Source organism: Pseudomyrmex gracilis, unplaced genomic scaffold, assembly GCF_002006095.1.
Source record: "Pseudomyrmex gracilis isolate BER0280 unplaced genomic scaffold, ASM200609v1 scaffold_0, whole genome shotgun sequence".
NCBI classification, from domain to species: domain Eukaryota; kingdom Metazoa; phylum Arthropoda; class Insecta; order Hymenoptera; family Formicidae; genus Pseudomyrmex; species Pseudomyrmex gracilis.
The window spans coordinates 1,207,952-1,227,144 of record NW_018020584.1 but is presented as its reverse complement, the minus strand read 5'-3'; the positions used below and the strand labels follow the sequence as shown (position 1 = coordinate 1,227,144).

Here is a 19,193-nt window from a genome sequence, read left to right as displayed (position 1 = left end):
AGGGTGCGATCCCATGCAGTTATATTTCGCGTAACGCGTATCGCGTAACCAATCAGAGACGTTCCGCGTTTTCTTTACGCCTGTGTCAAAAAGTCACGTACAATTCGAACGTATTACGCGCGTTTGCACCAGTATATATGTGTGAGTGCAGAGCATGCAGAGTTCGACATAATCAATATGGAGGTTAGTATTTATTTATAAAAACTAAAATATAAAACTTTTTAAGTTATTAAAACATCAGATGAAGTAAAAAATTAAAACTTATAATATAATATTATATGATCAATATGTAATATAATTATTATTTTTTATAGCACATTCGATGTGGTTATTGTAATTGGTTGATGTCAAGTCAATGTGAAAATATTTTAGACCACACATGTTTTAAAGGATATAATGATGAAACAGATGCTGTACACATTGACGAAAATAATACAGCTATTATTGGTAAGTTAATATATAAAGTTAATATATAATACATCAACAGTTCCAAGTTTTGAATGCTTATCCGCTTCAACAGTTAATTCATCCAAAAAAAGTATAAATGTATAATTATATATATGAATTATATGTTATATTTTAATATTTTCTCTAATATTATCAATTCTATTTACAGGACGAAAAGAGTACAATCTATCACAAGAGTTACAAAAAGCTTTATTAGATGTTTTAAAAATACCTATTCCAGACATTGATGCTATAGATGGTTTTTTGAAAACTTTAGGAGAGGCTTTACGTCGATTGCCATACCAACAAAGAGTTATGTTACAAATTAAATTTCTTCAAATGACTACAGCAGCAGAGTTTCAAAACTATGATGACAATAATTAAAACTATGATGACAATAAGTTATATTACTCAAAGATATTTTTTTAAACCAAAAAATGATTAGAAAGTTATTTTTTATTAAAAAAAAATTATTTTGTTTAACCAAAGAAAGTTACTATATATATATATAAGTTATAAAACTATAAAATAAGAAATAATTATTATGTTTGTAATTATTTTTATTGGTAAATATATATAATGCACATTATTCATAGTTGTGAAATACATATATTTATTGTATGTAAAATACATTATACACTACATATTGATGGCAATTATTAACTTAAAAAAAGTTAAATGTTGTATTTTTACAATCTAAAACTATGAGCAACATAAAATAATGAAACACAAATACTGGGTTTATTTCATTTTTTCTACTAAAAGTAGAAAATTTTAAAGAATAAATGAGACATTATCAAAAGAATTATATTTCTATAATGATGAAAAATTCAATTATTTATCAATTATTTTAAAAGTATACAAGAAAGTATAACACGCATTTATGTACTTAAGACTAAATTATATATATTTCTAAGCTAAATAATGCATATAATACATATATATATATACATGTGTGCATTTACGCGCAATTTATTTTNCTTTGTTCACATGGATAAAAAATTTGCGTACTAGATACACGCGTATCCAATGAAGTGCAACGTTTAGTATTTCTGTTCAAACGTTCCAAGAGAATAGAACAATACTATTGGTTATACACGTTACGCTGCTGCTATTTTATGTTCCATGTGAACTAAGGACATTCAATTTCGCGTAATATAAACCACGTAACCTCTCTGATTGGTTACGCGTTACGCGTTACGCGAAAAATAACAGTGCATGGGATCGCACCCTAACGCAGCAATTGCAACTGCTACATGAAGCCGCTACGTAGCGCTACGTAGCGCTAGCTTCGGCTAAACACACCCAATTATAATACTTTGACACTTTTTTTGCCATTTTTATAAATAATTAAAAAACACAATTTAGCAACCGAAGAATACAACGGCGATTTGTATACAAACATATTTGCGCTTACAAAAAGCGTTGCGCGTAGCAATACTATCCAGCAGAAGTAACGCAGCAATTGCAACTGCTACATGAAGCCGCTACGTAGCGCTAACTTCGGCTAAACACACCCAATGATCCGCAATCCCAATCCAATCTACGTCCGCAATACGTAGTGTGACACGGGCCTAAGTTACGCTTACGCAAGTTGCGCTGCATAAAAAAAGGAACCTAAGGCTTTTAGTAGTGACAGTGAATACCTATGTATAGTGAATAATGCACGTATATACTCAGAAATCTCAGAATGACGTATGGATTTTACCGATTCTTTGAGCCATATTTGTATCAAACTAATCAAACTAGTGAACAGTTTTAACAGTGCAATTAATAGAATATACTAATCCTTATATTTGATAATAAATAACCTCGTAAAATGGCAACGACGGAAAATGTTAAATACGTTTATCAGTTGCCATTTTCTGAGCGGTCGGAGTTTTGTAAAATTATGAACCAAAATGACAAGTGGGAAGAATTAGCTGGTAAGTTACCGGGAAATCCCGATGCTTACAAAATATATATACTCATTTGTTACTGCTCATAATCACTGCAATTCCACTTCCCAATTTTATCGTACCTCTTAACTTTGTGTAATGTTTTTGATATGGAGTAAAATACACTCTAATAACCACAGTGACAATATAACATGCAGTATTTATTTTTAGATATGTTTATACACAAGTTAATTAACTTACAGTATTATACATTGGCAGGTATCTGGATGAAGTACGATGTTTTAACAATACAAAGTCTACGAAAAGAAAAAAATCCCACAGATGAACTTTTAACTCTGTGGGGTCATCACAATCATACAATAACAGAATTGTTTGTCTTACTGTCCAGAATGCAACATTATCAATCAATGGTGCCTTTGTTAGGTTTTGTTGATCAGAAGTTTCATCCACTTTTATATAATGGAGAAGGCAATTTACAGAACATACCACGCAACCAGCTAGTCAACAGGAATATTAAAGATTTAAAAATTGGCATACAAAATTTTAATCAACGTGTATCTCCACAACAAAGCATCAATAAAATTTTAAATCAACCAATGGCACAACTAGCTATTAGTCCAAGCAACTCTAACAATTTGTTAGCAACTTTACCAGTAGGACCTCCTGCTTTATCACCTTCTCAGAATATCATCAGTGGTAAAAAGATCAATAAGTCATCATTACCAAGAACAGAAACTAGTTTGCCACATGCAAGTTATAATGAACTAGCTATTGCTACAAATGAATGGAATCAGCACAATATATTAGGAAGGGGTGGTTTTGGGACAGTATACAGAGGTATGTACTTACAATATAAAATATAAAATACTATTTATATGAAAGAACATTTTTTTAACTCTAAAAAAAACTTAGATATGAAGAAACTTTATTTAGTAAAATTATATTTGTATGTACATTAAAGGCGTTTGGAAGAATACTGACGTTGCAATAAAAAGACTTCGACAAAAGGGATCTAATTCCGATGAAGCTTACATGCTGCAATTGCAACAATCGTTACAAGAAATAAAGATTTTGAATTCTCGCGCTCATGAAAACATCTTACCTTTATATGCATATAGCTTCGGTGGCGAAGCACCGTGTTTAGTTTATCAACTGATGAAGAATGGATCTTTAGAAGCCAAGTTGCTATTGAAAGATAAGACTAGACCATTAACGTGGATACAAAGACACGAAATTGCAAAAGGTATAGCACGTGGATTGCAATACTTGCATACAATTGGAGAAAAACCATTGATACACGGAGACATTAAAAGTGCCAATATTTTACTGGACACAAATTTTGAACCTAAAATTGGCGACTTCGGTTTGGCGCGAGAAGGCCCCGAAAGAGATAGTATGACAGTAAGTAATGTTTATGATAAAGTACTGCGCAATGTGTTAAAAAATGTAATATATAGAAAATTTATATGAATTTTATATTCTTGCATTTGACTGATGTTTAAATATTATTAGGTTAGCAAGATTTATGGAACTAGGCCATATTTGCCTGAGGAGTTTTTACTCAACAAAAAGTTATCCACAAAAATAGATACATATAGTTACGGCATAGTTTTATTCGAAATGGCAACAGGTCTTCCTGCTTATGACAATTCACGACCCGAAAAAAAATATTTACTAGAAGTAATTGATGCTTGGGAAGAAAAAGATCTTCCTCTTTTGATGGATAAAAAAGCTGGTGACAAGGACAAGCTTGTCTACGGAAATTTAATAACTCTGGGAAAATTGTGTACTCATCGATTGGCGCAAAATCGGCCAGAAATGGAATTTATATTTCGAAAATTGAACGATTTATAAATTTTGCGATTGCGGTATCAGATGATTTTTGTTTTAACGCAAAATACATAGTGACGATAGAGTTACAAATATGTCAACAAATACGAAAAAAAATATTGTGATACAAAAAAAACTGCATGTGCCTAATACATTATAAATTATATACATATATGCTTAATAAATTATACACATGCGTATATATCGAATATGTGCATATTTTGTATATGATAATTTTTACGTGTTATTCAGCATTTATTACAATTTGTTTTATATAATGTTACGAAATAAAGCATATTACTTGTTTTTATATCACGAATTCAATTTTTATATCTACTCGAAACGATTTATAAAACTATATTAATGCATAAACAGTTATGAAACATGCTTTTAGTGAAGCTTTAAGTATTTTATATTACTCACTCTTTTATAACGTTTTTTTCTCTTTTTTTACTTTATTTTTTTGAGAGAGCAAGACAAGAAAATTAAATATAATAAAACGTATTTATTGAACAACACAATAAACTTATTTAAACTGAGAAATATACGGTCAAGATAAGAGCCGTTCGCAGGATGTTGTGCGGAAATATGCACAGAAATATATATATATTAGTTTAGAAACTTCAGAGCCTGAAAAATTCTTTATTAATTGTTAAAACCTATTTAAATTGTTTCTGTAATTTGCAAAATAGTAATGTAAAGTTTTGTACATATAATACAATGTATATTGTAATATCATGATATTTTAACATGGCGATAAATTATAATAAAAAAAAGTTTAAATTATATCTATGTATATGTCAAGTAGACATAAGAAAATAACTAATTACACATCTAATGATTTTATACTATTGTTATGAATTTTTAAAGTAATGTTAAATGAGATGTGTCAAAAGATTGACGCGTGCGTATGTATGTCAAATATGATAACTATATACTTTATTGTATAAATCGTAACTAGAACGCGTATATGATCACATATGTTTAATTACTATATTTTTATATAATAAAAAATAAGTAAACTTCTATGAGTATTCTAAAACTCTATAATATATTTATAATCAAAACTTTTTTTTTAGTAGGATATTCAAGGATGTGTCTACATTTTTCATAATTTTAAAAACACGTAACTTACATGTACGAGTACATATATGTAACATATATATCATGTAAGATATATCTTTTAAAGATTATCTCTTGCGATCTTTTATCGTTGCGATGATGCAATTCACAAAGTGATGATCACAAAAGTTTTCTCAGTTTTTTTCCTACTAAACATTATTTATGTATTAATATATCGATATAAGTGAGTTCTCAAACAATTTAACACTTTGTCTCATGTCGACTTAATAATTAACTAAATAAATCCGTCTTAGATGTGATTTTCTTCAACGTCGGAAAAATATTGATCGAACTATATTGACCGTTACATAACGGTATGTTTAAATCGGAATTGTCAATAGTTTTAATCATTTCTTGCTTCTTTTTCTGTTGTTGCGTGAGAATCCGCAGAAAAACTATCAGCGATAGAATTATTGTTGTTACTCCGGCTACGCCAAGCAAATACATCAACACTGCTTGTACAACCGGAAACACTTGCAATACGAGTTGCACTCCAATCTTTAGATACAGCGGTAACGACGGTATTATCTATAAAAGTAAATTTACTTTTTACATATATTTTCAAAATATAATGAAAACAAATTTCAATTTGTGTCTAGACATAATCAATACTTTTGCGTCATGTCCAGTGTTACTGCACATACGTGTAAAATTGTTTAATCTTACTTTTTAAGAATGCCTATGACGCTATTAATTGTGTTGCTTCACTAATCGCGATAAGTAAACCAAAAAAAAACGACGTTAGAGAAAGTAGAGAGACATATGTATAATTAACATAGCTTTCACAAGCAGAAAAAGACCGAGATATGTACATTGGTTTTTATCACAGATTACTCACCATTTCGGTCCACATTAAAGGTACTGTTAAATTGTTAAAAGCAGTGATGTCTGGATTATAGCGTGTATGTTGTAGTATAAGATTTGTTTGCACTCTTGAACGTCCTTGTATAGGTACGCCGAGTGTCTAAAAAAAGGATAGTATTGAATTAATATAATATCTAATATGTATATATAATATTATATGCGTGATATGCACTGAAAATACCTTGAGTTGAAAAAGTGAAATGTACTTGTTATAATTTTTTAATTTTAGTGATTAAGTGAAAGATAATTGTATATAATGTCAACACACAGCATTGTTTTTTACTGATCTTTTATACACGAACTTAATATTTCTTTATTTATTACAATTTAAAGAATGTTTATTTTAATGAAAAAAAAGTTCACATACATCTTTTCATTTATTAGAATATTTTTATCCTATCAAACAATTACTTGGAAGTTAGATAAGATTGAAATACTATTGGATAACTAACACTATATTGGATAATAAACAGGTTTTGAAATTAAATAATCGCGTGTCACATAAAACTTCCTCAATTCTAATTACAGATAATACAATAATTGAACTAACAAGCTTATTTATTGTGATTGTTAATTCTCTAATATTTACTGTGTTATCACATATTATTTGTATCGAGCTTTGCCAAGTAATGTCTTTTCAAAAAAAAAAAAAATGTTTTTAAAGTATAATTTATTTCAATTATAGAATTTAATTTAATCTCATAAAATTTAAAATATAATGAAGCATTTAGATAATATTTGATATATTATTGATACACAACTATTTCATATATTATTGGATATCACTTACTGGCTGCAGTATTACGTAGGAATCATGCTTCTCTCGGTTCGGTTCGAGACCTTCTATATTTTCTAATAAAGTCGGATCGGCATCAAGAAAGTGTGGAAGCGATACTGCTGCCGGGATATCTAGAAAAAAATCGAATAAACAATTTACATATTAAGCGAGTGTTGTAACATTATATCTTTTTATATAGATTGATATAACAAAAAACTAAAATTATTTCTTATTATCACCAATATCGTGATGACGCACAAGCGCATGCGGGGACATCGAAGCAAATAATACTTAATTCAGTTATTTACGGCATACGATACAGCGAGTAGCAAAGCTAAAGCGTGATTTTACGCATTTAGTATTGAATGTCACCAAATGCAAATAACGTATCATTGAATATAAAATCATAGCATTGCAAAAAGGTTTTTTTAACTGCATGTGCGCACACGCATAATAAAATCATTACTAACAGTAATGACGAGCTCTTAAAAGTGAAATCCTCAAATAATCAAAAGATCTATGAGCTACAATCCACGGCTAAGAATTTATTGGAATGCTAATTTATTGTAAAATTTATTTTTTTCAATAAATTCTTAGCATTATCGTATTATTTATCACCACTACCAACTGTGTAGCTCATAGACCTTTTGATTATAATAAAATTACAGTACAAAATTTGTGTATTATTGCATAATGAACAAAATTATTTGCAATAAAATAATGCAAATCAGAGAGATAACACAATACAATAACAGAATGATATAATAACAGACATAATTGCCGTTAAGAAATACGTACTGTAGTAACATGGTGTTAAATCCATTAGTCCTTTTTTCAAACACTTTTTTTTGTTAAGACAATAGCATTCATTCTCTGGATTTTGATCGGGCGGATCGGCAAAACCGTCTTTGAGAACGTAAAGATATCCCGGCAGACCTTGCACGGTCACAACTTCCTTTTTAAAGACAATTGGCAATGCTCGGCAAAACGCTTTTCGATAGACTTTAAAAACAGCACGCTTGTCCATGTATGACGGAAATATAATGCCTTCCGTAGCGCCTTGAATTGTGTTGCATGCAGTATTTCTAAATAAAAAGAAAAATAAAAAACTGTTAAACCATATTCAGACGGTACCAATAATGTTTAAACAAAACGCAGTAAAAACGTAAATATATTGAACGTTTTTCGCACATATTTAGAATTTTCATTAGTGTTTTGATCATGTCAACATTCAATTAATTACACAACGAATTAGTTACGTTTAATTACAAAACGGATCTGGTTAAAGATTGTAAACATTGGACAAATTCAACCAGACAAAACAACAATTAGTCTACTTGCCGAACAATTAAATGTGATTAGGATTCTTACTTTTTTGGATCCAATCGATTACATTCAATTGCCTGGCGATAAAGTACTCAATAAAAAAAATTTATATATTTAAAAAAAATTTAATATATTTTCAATTGCTAAAAGTTTATTTTTTCACACAAAAAATTATTGTTTTTAGTAAATATGATAGCCGCGTATCAGATTATATATATATATATAAATGTTTGTAGACGCGTAGATTAAATAAAACTCAAATTTAGTTAATTATAAATAGAAATAAACTTCAAATTATCCAACTCAAAATTATTCAAAAAATGTAATTAATTATAAACAGAAATAAACTCCGAATTATTCAAAACTACAAATTAATTTAAAATTAACTTAAAAAGTAAATCGGTCATTGTTTTAAAAATGTAAATATTCATCGGAAGTCGTGCATCAAGATATATTACATATTGATATGCCAAATCGAATAAATTAACATATTTAAATGACGCTAAAAAGTTCTACTCATTGACATTGCAACATTGTGAAAACATACGCGATAGCATATAAAATACACTGGATGTGTCAACATAATATCTGACATTTTTATATTTGATTTTTTCAGTCATATTTGCAGTTGCGTCAGTCTCTACTTATTTACGTTTATACCGTCAAAGTAATTTTAATTTAATGCATTGTTTGAATTTCAGTAAAAGTCTCCATAGATTTTTTGTAATACTAAGAATAACACTTAGCACCTTTTGAGCACAGAATAATGCAGTCTCTTTGTACTTTGCATATGCAAGTGATTCACGATTACAAAGCACAGTTTTTTTTAAACGATCGGAAGATCGAGCAAAGTCAGTATGTCTGCTTAAAGAGAGAAAACATTTGTTTTTAATGTTGTTTCGATTATTAAAAATAGCTCTTACTCTTTCCGTGTCTCGTTGTCTCTTGTATTGACGTATCCCCATTGCGACAATCCAGGACTACCGTTGAACTTGTCGATGCTGAGATACCGTCCTTTCTCTTCTAGCATGTTATCATTCTTGCGGAGATTTATCGTTACGATATTCTCCCCTTCGTCATACATCTAATATAACAAATATACGAATTATTTAACATGTACATATTTTTGTGGCTTACGTTTTTTAATTTTTTTAAACATGTTATGTGATGCCTCATTTGCTTTATCGCACAAGTTTTGATAAATCAACTTTAATCGTAGCGCATAAACACGTGATAGATGCTAAAGGATGGAATACAATGTACGTGTTTTTTATATGAGACATAATCTTTTTACAAGAAAGGTCACAACTTATAAGTTTTCTGTTTATAAAATGTTGACAAACATGTACAGATAATTTATGACATTTGCTAACGTAATGTAATTATTATGTACGATGATTATAGATGATAATCTTGTTTAATCTTAAGGTCGGAGTTTTTATTTGAATATAAAATCACACAAGAGTCCAAAGTTTCCGCTCATAGATGAATAACAATTAATGACAACACAGCACAGTTATATATTTTACATTATATATTTTGTAAAAATTTAATATATTGTATTTTATAAAAAATTAACCATTATCTAATTAATACATTTGTTATGAAAACTATTTCCGATAAGTTTACATATTTAAAAAAATTTTAAAGTTTAAATATTTTGTAAATTTTAAAATTATCTGTGTATGTTCTTGTCTACGTTCTTATGTGCGCGTATAAATGATAAAATGCTCTTAAAAATATATTTACATTATACTTAAACGAATGCAGTGCGAAACGTGCGTCCAGAAATCATGTTTTATGTGCCTCGAGATTGTGCAGTGTTAAAAAAAAAGTAATAAAACTAACCTCGTGAACCCTGAAACGAGCGCGTAAGTAGTGAAAGGACTCGCAATAATTGCAAAAAACGACCGCGGTTCGGGACATACACGAGTTTGCGCTATATCGCTCGTACATTGCTGCATAATCGCGATCAAAGGTGTACCAATTATTACGAAATTATTTCTGTGCAACTGCTTTACATATAAAAACAATATATAACATATATAAAAACTCAAAATGTTTATTCTCTTGTGGCACGTGTTCTTATATCACTTTAGAATAGTTTTATATATCACTTGTAATAGTTTTTGTAAAACACATACAGATAATAAATCAAATTTCAACAGCTTTTATATCAACAAATACATTTTTTGTCTTTGAACTAATAATCTTGATATTCTTATTGTTTGTTATGTACGACAGCGAAAACAATTTTCAATGAACAATGCAGAGCACTTATTAATTATATATCAAAAAATAAATAGCATACTTCTTTAATCAGTTATTTTTTGTTTTTTTTTTACATAAAAACTGGTTATCAGTAACACATGTGTTTTGCGCAAAACGCTGTATTTAAAAGCGTAAAATGTTTTCGTAAAATGCGTCTAACCAGTTTTCCTTCGTGATTTAGTAATAGCAAATTGAGCACCAGTGTTTTATGATATGACTAATTAAGACGCATTTCCCTTTCCTCTGGACTTCACCCTGCACCACTGACACTTGCGGTCATCGAATTTTTTTTTTTTAGAGCCACTTTTTTTAAGTTGCTATATATTCAAGCAGAGACTCGATGAAAGTAAACACGCGGGCCAAGTTAACAACTTCGACGTCCGGTCCTGTCAAGGAGTACTACATTTTTATGCTCTCGTGATTAACTCGCGTCGATAAGAACTAGGTCGTCATAAATTTGTCGATTGACCAATGCGCTCTAAACTGGTTAAATGTGCGTAAGTTATAAAACAGTTTTTCGTTACCAGATACTATTATAAGTCGAATTAAATTCCTTCTTTATTTATACAAAAATCTACTTTTAATTTTACTGAGTTTAATGGGGTTTTCCACTATTTAGAGAGAACCATGGCAGTTAGATGTTATATAAATATAATATCTCAGATGACAATATCAAAAATACATATATGTAACAATATTAAAAATAAATACATATAATGAAGAAATATACATACACATATATCGAAAAATATTGTATATCAAAAACCTAAGATAGAAGATTTAAATATAAAATAAGGTTTTACAATTTTATTTGCTACGGAATACACTAAATATTCTTACTGATGATTATTCAGAAAAAAACTAAATGTTTGTGCACATTTATTTCTGCATTTGATTCTTAAATGAGTAATATAATACGTAATGCGTGAATTGATATTTTTCTGCTGTACACGTGAAGATTATTATTCCTGATATTCTGATCTCACAATCAGTTTTTTTAACTTCATTATGCATTGTGACTTATAATATGACCTCAAGCTAACGAAGCCAACGTGCGTTGCAGAAAATTAAGTTAACTAATGGGCAATATGATTAATCGTCACGCAGAGTCAAGTACGTATATCTACCTCACTTATGTTTTTTTTATGATTAACAAAGTAATTTTTTATGCATTTTAATATATAATTCGTATCGCTTACAATACAAAAAAAGGTCGATTTACTCACTCTGTCGAGAAGACCAAACTTTTGAAAGTTAATGAAGCTTGGTACGATGTTACTAGCCAATGACACCAATTTATCCTCATAACCCCATAGATATTCATGTACAGACATATTAAGGATCGGTTTGGCACCTATCATAGTTGCCAATTGCGTTAAGGGATAATTCACCAAAAATCCCGCGTTGTGTAAAGCAGACGAAGCACCCTGCATAAGAATATTTTTGTGTGTACATTTTGTTTTAATTGCTCTGTTATAGAGATTATCTTCTCATTTTTTTGCCAAATAATTGTTTAACAAGTTTAGAATTTCAGTTTCTTGAACAACACTCATTTAGCTTGATACGTAGTCAGACGTATAAATAATCTTCTAAATTTGAACTTTGGGTTTTATTGATCGCGAGAGATTGGTTTAACTACAATTTAGATAAACAGACAACTTAAACTCTTAAAGTGACAAATATGTTTTCAATAATAATATCCTGATAAAAATGCATAAATAATGAGACAAAAATAAGAAGAGTCGAATGAATCAGAATGTGTTTTTACTAGTGTTTTTTCTACTACTATGCTCTGTATATTTGATAAATAATTAAAAACTAAATAAAGAATCGATATAGCTGTAGTCTACTGGTTGTCGTGGTAATCCAGGATAATAAATAAGAGAGAAGTAGATTTCCGAGAAAGGTAGATTTTTTATATAAAAGAAATGCAGTAATTTGTCTTGAACGTTTCGATTAATTTATTCTGATTTTTTTTAGCATACTCGAATTTCAAGTATCTCACTTCTGTCGACTTACATAGCGGCTGACAAAAGGTCGTAGGTTCGAAATTTGAGTATGCCAAAGAAGATCAGAATAAATTGATCGAAACGTTCAAGACAAATTACTGCATTTCTTTTATATAAAAAATCTATCTTTCCTGGATTATTTATTATCCTGGATTACCATGACAACCAGTGGACTATATCGGTTTTTTATTTATTTTTTATAATTTATTCATCATAGCTTTGTTTTATCAAGTTTAAAAAATAATTAATTTATTTATATAAACATTTATTAAAACAATATATTAAATATTTAGTAAATATATATAGAATATATAGAGAATAGTAAATAGTTATATATAGAGAAAAGTAGATATTTTTTTATATATTATATAAATACTCATTTAAAAGTATTATATAATGCTGATTTCCTATTTCTTCTAATGCTATGTCAATTACATACTATGAGAATAATATCAAGCAGTCGACAAAAAAAATGCTGGTAAACATTTGAAAAATCACGCACAAAAAAAGTGAGTAATTTACTTCCTTATCTACTATAATTGAAGACACGTGTTACATCAGTATAGTGTGAATTAAGCAAATTAAAACTGCAGGAACTCGATCTAATTTGTTTGCTTCGGTTAGCAAATGCACCAATTTTTTGTATTCAATTTTAAATATTTTTTTTAAGCAGAAATTAAAATAATATGTTTATGTCACAATTTTAATAAAAACGTTGCACAACACACAGGTTTGCATCTTGATAAAAATCCATGTGTGAAGACTGTCAAACTATTTCGACTATCAAAGATCCTTTTATTTCATTAAAACAGTAAATATATTATAACAACATCGCATTTAGAATTAATGTGTTCTTACTTACCAGATAAGCTATGTTTGGAACAGTGATCAAGTCTTCTGCAGGATTCCTGACTGATTTTTCGGGCACGTAAATTATTGTTCTTTTTGGAATGTAAGTCATGGTATCATTGTCATTAAATGTGACATTGTGATTTTCAAGATATTCTCTGCAATTGAATCAGATATTTATGCATATTTGTTGCGCTAGAGAAATTACTTTCTAAAGCATCTCTCGGACGTGTGTATGTGCAAATATTTTGTTTCCAAAAAGTAATTAATATTTCGTAGAACGGCAAAAATAAAAAGATCAGAATGCGAGTAAAAGCACAAAATATGCTTACTGATAAACATATGGTCCAAGCTCTTGAACCTTGAGCTTCTCCTTGCCGCTGAGAAATTCTACTGGATTAGTAATGTTAAATACATACACACTTAAGAAAACATCAAGAGGTGGTTTCTTCCACATCGAAAAGAGAAACGTGTGCGGTGTTATTTGTAGATGCTGCAAATGTATAACGTGTTTTTAAACTATATTTTCAATCTGTATATTAATATATATTTTGCATTTCGTCAAAAAAATTTTGCGCAGTTGTATAGAGATATAGAGCTTCTGAAAAATTATGATATTTTTCAAATACGAAAAAGATAATTTTTTAAAATTATTATTCTACCAGACATACTAAACATAGATTTTGATTTTTTTAATGAAAACCGTTTTTCCTATATTTGAAATCATTTTGTTTTCAATAAAAATGTTTGCATCGTTTATTCATGTAAATGTACTTACGTATTGTGTTATCGTGTTCACAGGATTGACAGTATAAATCACATAAGTCAAGATACTGCATATAATACCCGTCATAAATAAGATGATGCATTCTAAAAAGAAAAATAATTCTAAACTATTATTGAAAAAGTTATTTTTCAAATATATTAAAATACACTTTCTAGCGTCGCTTTATCAATAACAATAGATGTATAAATTTGTATGCGACACGTGCAATAAACGACTCGATTTTATATTTATATACCTTTACTTATAAACAATTTATATTTTATTTTCAAAATCACAGTATAAATAAAACTATTGTGTCTCAAATATATCGCGCGCGCACATATTAACTACCTAATAAATATAATTTCGAAACAATTCAGACATTAACACGTACGGTCAAGTTTACACACCTGTAAGGCCGACAAAGAAACGAGTATCTTGAAAAAATATTGAATATGTGACGAATTTCACTGTGTACCACTTTACACTTTTAGTATATATTAAACAGTAATACTTTTCCGTTCGTGTTTGCCCGTTATTCATTATTATTCATTCGCCGCTCCGCAAACTCGTCATTAAAAGATTCTATTCGTCGGTCCATTCCACAAGAATTTAACAGAAACGCGATATTCGAGTGAATATTTGATAGTTTATAAAACCACTCCGACAAAAATTGTCGTTTGAAATGTTTCGTTTATTGAAAATAAAAACAATAATTATTTGAAGCGCGAACAATTATTGTTTTTATTGATTGCTTGAAATACCAAAAAAGAAAAAAAAATATTTTATATATTTTATATATTATATCTTTTATTCAACATTTTATTTTATATATAACAAATATATAAAACTATTTTTAATATTTGTGAAACTATACTTTTATGTTTGTAGAATTTCAACATGATTTAAATAATTTATTAAATATCTCAGAATGCGCGTACATGTATTGTTTCACATTTTTTGTTCTATTCTGGTCTGATCAGACAGACAATAATTGCTATAACCTAACCTATAATATTTGTTTTTTATGTCATAATGCTTTATATTGCGTATTAGCAAGCAAGAATATTTATATCTTTAAGTAATATTACTTTGCAAAAGATGTGCTCACATATTAAGATTATTTTTTAATTAACCAAAAAAGCGTGCTAAAATCACAACGCATCGCCTCATAAATTCTGATAACCTTTACTTTTTTACGTCACTGATATGTACATGTACTTTTACATTCTTAAAAAAATTATGTAGTAATATTGAAAGATAAAAAGCATTTTATTATATAAGATGATTATTACGTTTATGAAATCACACTGTTAGAGATAATCGGTAATTAGTTGCCACGTGTTTGTATATATTATATATATAAAAAAAAATTGATTCTTGCATTTATTTGTAGTGAAATATAAATGTGTTTATACGTAGTGAAGTATAAGAAACTCTTGACGATATCTTATTGTGTTCATCAAAACAATAAATATCACTTGTGACTTCTTGTTTGCTAGGTCATATCTACAAATATAACACATTGCAAACATATCTTCTTTTATTCTTTTTTCTGAGAAGCACATTTAAAAGCATATATGTGTCTAATTTACACTTCAAAAACCTAAAGAACATATATTCCTTGAACCTTGGAATACGCTATCATTGAATTGGCGTTTCCGTGATTTCTATATGCGCATTTTCTTCAACCTACTCTTACTTCTCATTAAGCGACGAGTAAAACAGAAATTCGTTGAAGTTTTAAACTGCAAAACTTTCAATGAGACGCGCAGCTATGTAAATTTTTTGAAACAGTAGTGTTGGTGAAAAATGTAAGTGTCTTCGATTATCTCTAAGTAAGGAGAACATTTTTATTTTTTTTTCACAGTAGATCAATGTTTATATTACTTCGGTTTTTAAACAGAAGAGAAAGGATTCAATTGGGTGAAGGAGAGAAATGTCGACACAAAATGAAGCGGAAACAACAGTCTCGGAGCGAAACTTGAAAGTTAATTTTCCCGCGGAAACTGTCCGTTTGTAACGTGTACACGTTCGATATACTATGTTTGATTGTGCATAAAATTCTGCTCTCTATCTGCAATTGTCAGCATTATTGACAGCTTGCGATAGAAATCAATGGATGTATCTGTTTGTTGCATAACGCATAATGCAAGTTATATACACGTAGTTACTTATATTACTTATATTACGTTTCAGTCTTAATGTAAAACATTATGACACACATGTTATTGAAAATTGAGATGATTAATGAGATTTAATTTTGTCCTGAGATTTAAGCGATATAAAAACGGTTGCTTGCCTTGACTCAAATTCAATATGTGGTACAATATTACAACCCACACAAGGTCATTACACTCACAATCCAAATTTCAGTTCACATGTTACAAATACTCTTCTAAGAACACGAGAGCATCTTGTCATCAAAATTAAACTCTTTATTGTACGCTGTATTCTCAAGACTTTAATCATCACGATTAGCTCGGTGTTTTCAAGCGATCCACATCTGATACGTGTAAATTAATTTTCGATTTGGCGCGAACCGAGGATTACTCACTTTTAAACCTTTGCAGTGCGAACATGGACTTCATGGCTGTGACCCGATTCTTCTTGTTTTACCGTTTCCCTGCTCGTTGCTTATTGAATTCTGAAAAAAAAATACAGAACAGTATCACGAAATTCTTATTATTACGAAAATCGAAAAAGTGATTGATTAACAATTTGAGGTCAGTATACTTATATGTCATACGTTATAGACGATTGAACACGACTTGAATATTAAGTTCTAAGTAATTTTTCAAGTATATTTCGTTTCCAAAACAGTTGACTAAAATCGTTTAAAAGAATAAGAAAAAAGAAACATATTGGAAAAACTCTCTTCTTCACTTTTCAAATTCTATCTAATTTCTATTTTGAATAAGTCGGAATGTACAACTCTTTGTCAGATTTCAAAATATATGTGTAGAAAGAAAACAAGCTGATTATAAACAAACACATTACGATATTTTGTATCTTTTCTGTGTCTGTTGCAACGTACTATCGTTTTGAATTGTTTTTTTTATTTGTAATCTTATTGATTAATAAATGTTTGTAAGATGTTAGTTCTACTTGCAATCAATTAATTTAATAATCTTTAATCAAAATTTAAGTAAATTAATTTGATTTATCCATTATACACAAATAGACATAATTGACAGCGTTCGCTAGCACTATGTTGTACGTGTTGATGTAAGTAAACTTAAACTTAAACATTCACCGCGAGTTTGTCGACGCTATTAGCGCATTGCTTATATTTGCATGACAGTCACAGTTGTTCCTTTCCGGTAAGCTTCACGGACACTTTTCCTTACTATTTCATCTCGTTAGATAACTGATTTACAAAACGTGGATGGTAGAGAATGCAATGCAAAAATATATCATGAAAATATGTATCAAAAATTAGCAATGATAATACTCTATGTCGCGTTTAGTTTGCATATATTGAATCTTTTGTTGCCATATTGGAATACAAAACCATAAAATGTTTAGTTTGTAGTCAGGCAACTTAAAGTGTGGATGAGATCATATTGCTTTACAATATATAGTGTTCATTGATATCTCTGTTTACAATAGCGTTTGGGTTAGATTACACAACCATGGTTTATTAATATTTAAAGAAAATAGATATATCAACGCAAAATAAATGGCAAAATCATATGCAGAAACAAAAATGGAGTTGCTTCAATTAAAGTCGACGTCACGAGCTGCTACAAAAATAAATAGTTCATTTAACTGCATATGCAATTAACTTAATGTCTAGATTCTTAAAGCAACTATATCTGCTGTGTGTAATTAAATAATATTGATGTTATCAACGGGATAGAGATATATTTCAATTAAACTGATGCTGTTGATTCAACATCATTTTTTCTCCGTGTATATAATGTTACGGATTATCTACGTAAAAATGTTGATTATAATACTTGCATTGATTACGTTATAATAGTTACAGTCTAATAATTAATGACATCAACAACCATTATTTATAAAAACTATATCAGGCAAGCGCTCACACACACCAGGCGCGCGGCTCACTGACGTGCGTCTGGCTAACGGTCTGCGCTGATTGACCTGATTTACTCAATAATTACTCCTTTATTATAAATAATAAAAAAATATGGTTTAGGACTTTTCGACTCAGTTTTACTCCTTCTACCTGCCTACGAGAGATTGTACGGCAATTCTGGGACACGCTGTATATATAGCTTAAACATGTCATTTCTAATAGTTCAATTGCTTTACGCGTTTGTTATGCTTTTATATGATAAGATTACAGAGTATTCATTGATATTCTCTGTCAAGAGCAGAGCCATAGGTCGACCGATAACCCTACCATTCTATCGTACGGATATATTTTTCTAAGTTTGTACGTATATATAAAGAATAATAATATAGGTTTTATAGTCTTTTACAGTAACAATCATTCTTAATGACATTGGAACTGACTTTATAATTTCATATAAATTCTACAATTCAAATTGTGCTGATTCAGCCAATTAAGAAATATCTGCATTGACAATGCGTTTAATTAACGTCAATAAATTAATATTAAACTTTATAGAAGTAAATTACATGTTAACTTAAACTTATTCTTCAAATTTGTATTGAATATTGTGAAATAAAGAATATACGCAAATTTTACAACAAATATTTGTTTTCTTAGTATCCGACTAACAGAGAAATAAGAATAATTAAAGAGAGCCAAACGTTATTAAGAGTCAAATGTGGATATATGTACAAAATATAGAGATGTGCGAACTATTCGGATTCGAATCGAATCGAATCGAATCTGATGAAATTCGATTCGATTCGAATCCGAATCTCTATGGTTCAAATACGAAGTATTCAAAGATACGAATTGAAAAGATTTTATACAATTTTTTTCTACAGGCATTGACATTGTTATTTAATGTACTCACATCCAAATTTATATTATCCGAGCTATCAGGATTTATATTTAAATCAATTATATTTATATTTAAATCAATCTCCAT

General features: G+C 29.2%; 3 protein-coding genes across 5 annotated transcripts in view; 2 read left to right on the top strand and 1 right to left on the bottom strand.

The window, feature by feature from the left end:
- The first annotated feature begins 32 nt into the window (after nucleotides 1-32).
- On the top strand, nucleotides 33-934 carry LOC109863682. The gene is made up of 3 exons (XM_020444103.1): nucleotides 33-183; nucleotides 315-447; nucleotides 617-934. The coding sequence occupies exons 1-3, from the start codon at nucleotides 178-180 to the stop codon at nucleotides 829-831; spliced, it is 354 nt and encodes a 117-aa protein (XP_020299692.1). The 5' UTR covers nucleotides 33-177; the 3' UTR covers nucleotides 832-934.
- A 1,140-nt stretch (nucleotides 935-2,074) lies between these two features.
- LOC109857111 (serine/threonine-protein kinase pelle) lies at nucleotides 2,075-4,203 on the top strand. The gene is made up of 4 exons (XM_020433154.1): nucleotides 2,075-2,372; nucleotides 2,604-3,182; nucleotides 3,307-3,746; nucleotides 3,858-4,203. Exons 1-4 carry the CDS (start codon nucleotides 2,267-2,269, stop codon nucleotides 4,197-4,199), a joined length of 1,467 nt encoding a protein of 488 aa, XP_020288743.1. The 5' UTR covers nucleotides 2,075-2,266; the 3' UTR covers nucleotides 4,200-4,203.
- A 1,004-nt stretch (nucleotides 4,204-5,207) lies between these two features.
- The window catches only part of LOC109852661 (scavenger receptor class B member 1-like), a 22,720-nt gene continuing 8,734 nt past the window's right edge, over nucleotides 5,208-19,193 (bottom strand). For 2 of the 3 annotated variants that reach the window (XM_020424156.1, XM_020424068.1), the window contains 10 exons: nucleotides 16,718-16,807; nucleotides 14,173-14,264; nucleotides 13,727-13,887; nucleotides 13,408-13,552; nucleotides 11,763-11,963; nucleotides 9,189-9,349; nucleotides 7,738-8,024; nucleotides 6,952-7,070; nucleotides 6,136-6,261; nucleotides 5,208-5,825 (listed from right to left, as the gene is read on the bottom strand). In XM_020424156.1, coding sequence (XP_020279745.1) covers nucleotides 5,529-5,825; nucleotides 6,136-6,261; nucleotides 6,952-7,070; nucleotides 7,738-8,024; nucleotides 9,189-9,349; nucleotides 11,763-11,963; nucleotides 13,408-13,552; nucleotides 13,727-13,887; nucleotides 14,173-14,264; nucleotides 16,718-16,751 — 1,623 coding nt within the window. In that variant the 5' untranslated portion in view covers nucleotides 16,752-16,807 and the 3' untranslated portion in view covers nucleotides 5,208-5,528. Of the gene's footprint in view, nucleotides 5,826-6,135; nucleotides 6,262-6,951; nucleotides 7,071-7,737; nucleotides 8,025-9,188; nucleotides 9,350-11,762; nucleotides 11,964-13,407; nucleotides 13,553-13,726; nucleotides 13,888-14,172; nucleotides 14,265-16,717; nucleotides 17,531-19,193 lie in introns of all 3 variants that reach the window. The other variant, XM_020424242.1, reaches the window with a different exon arrangement.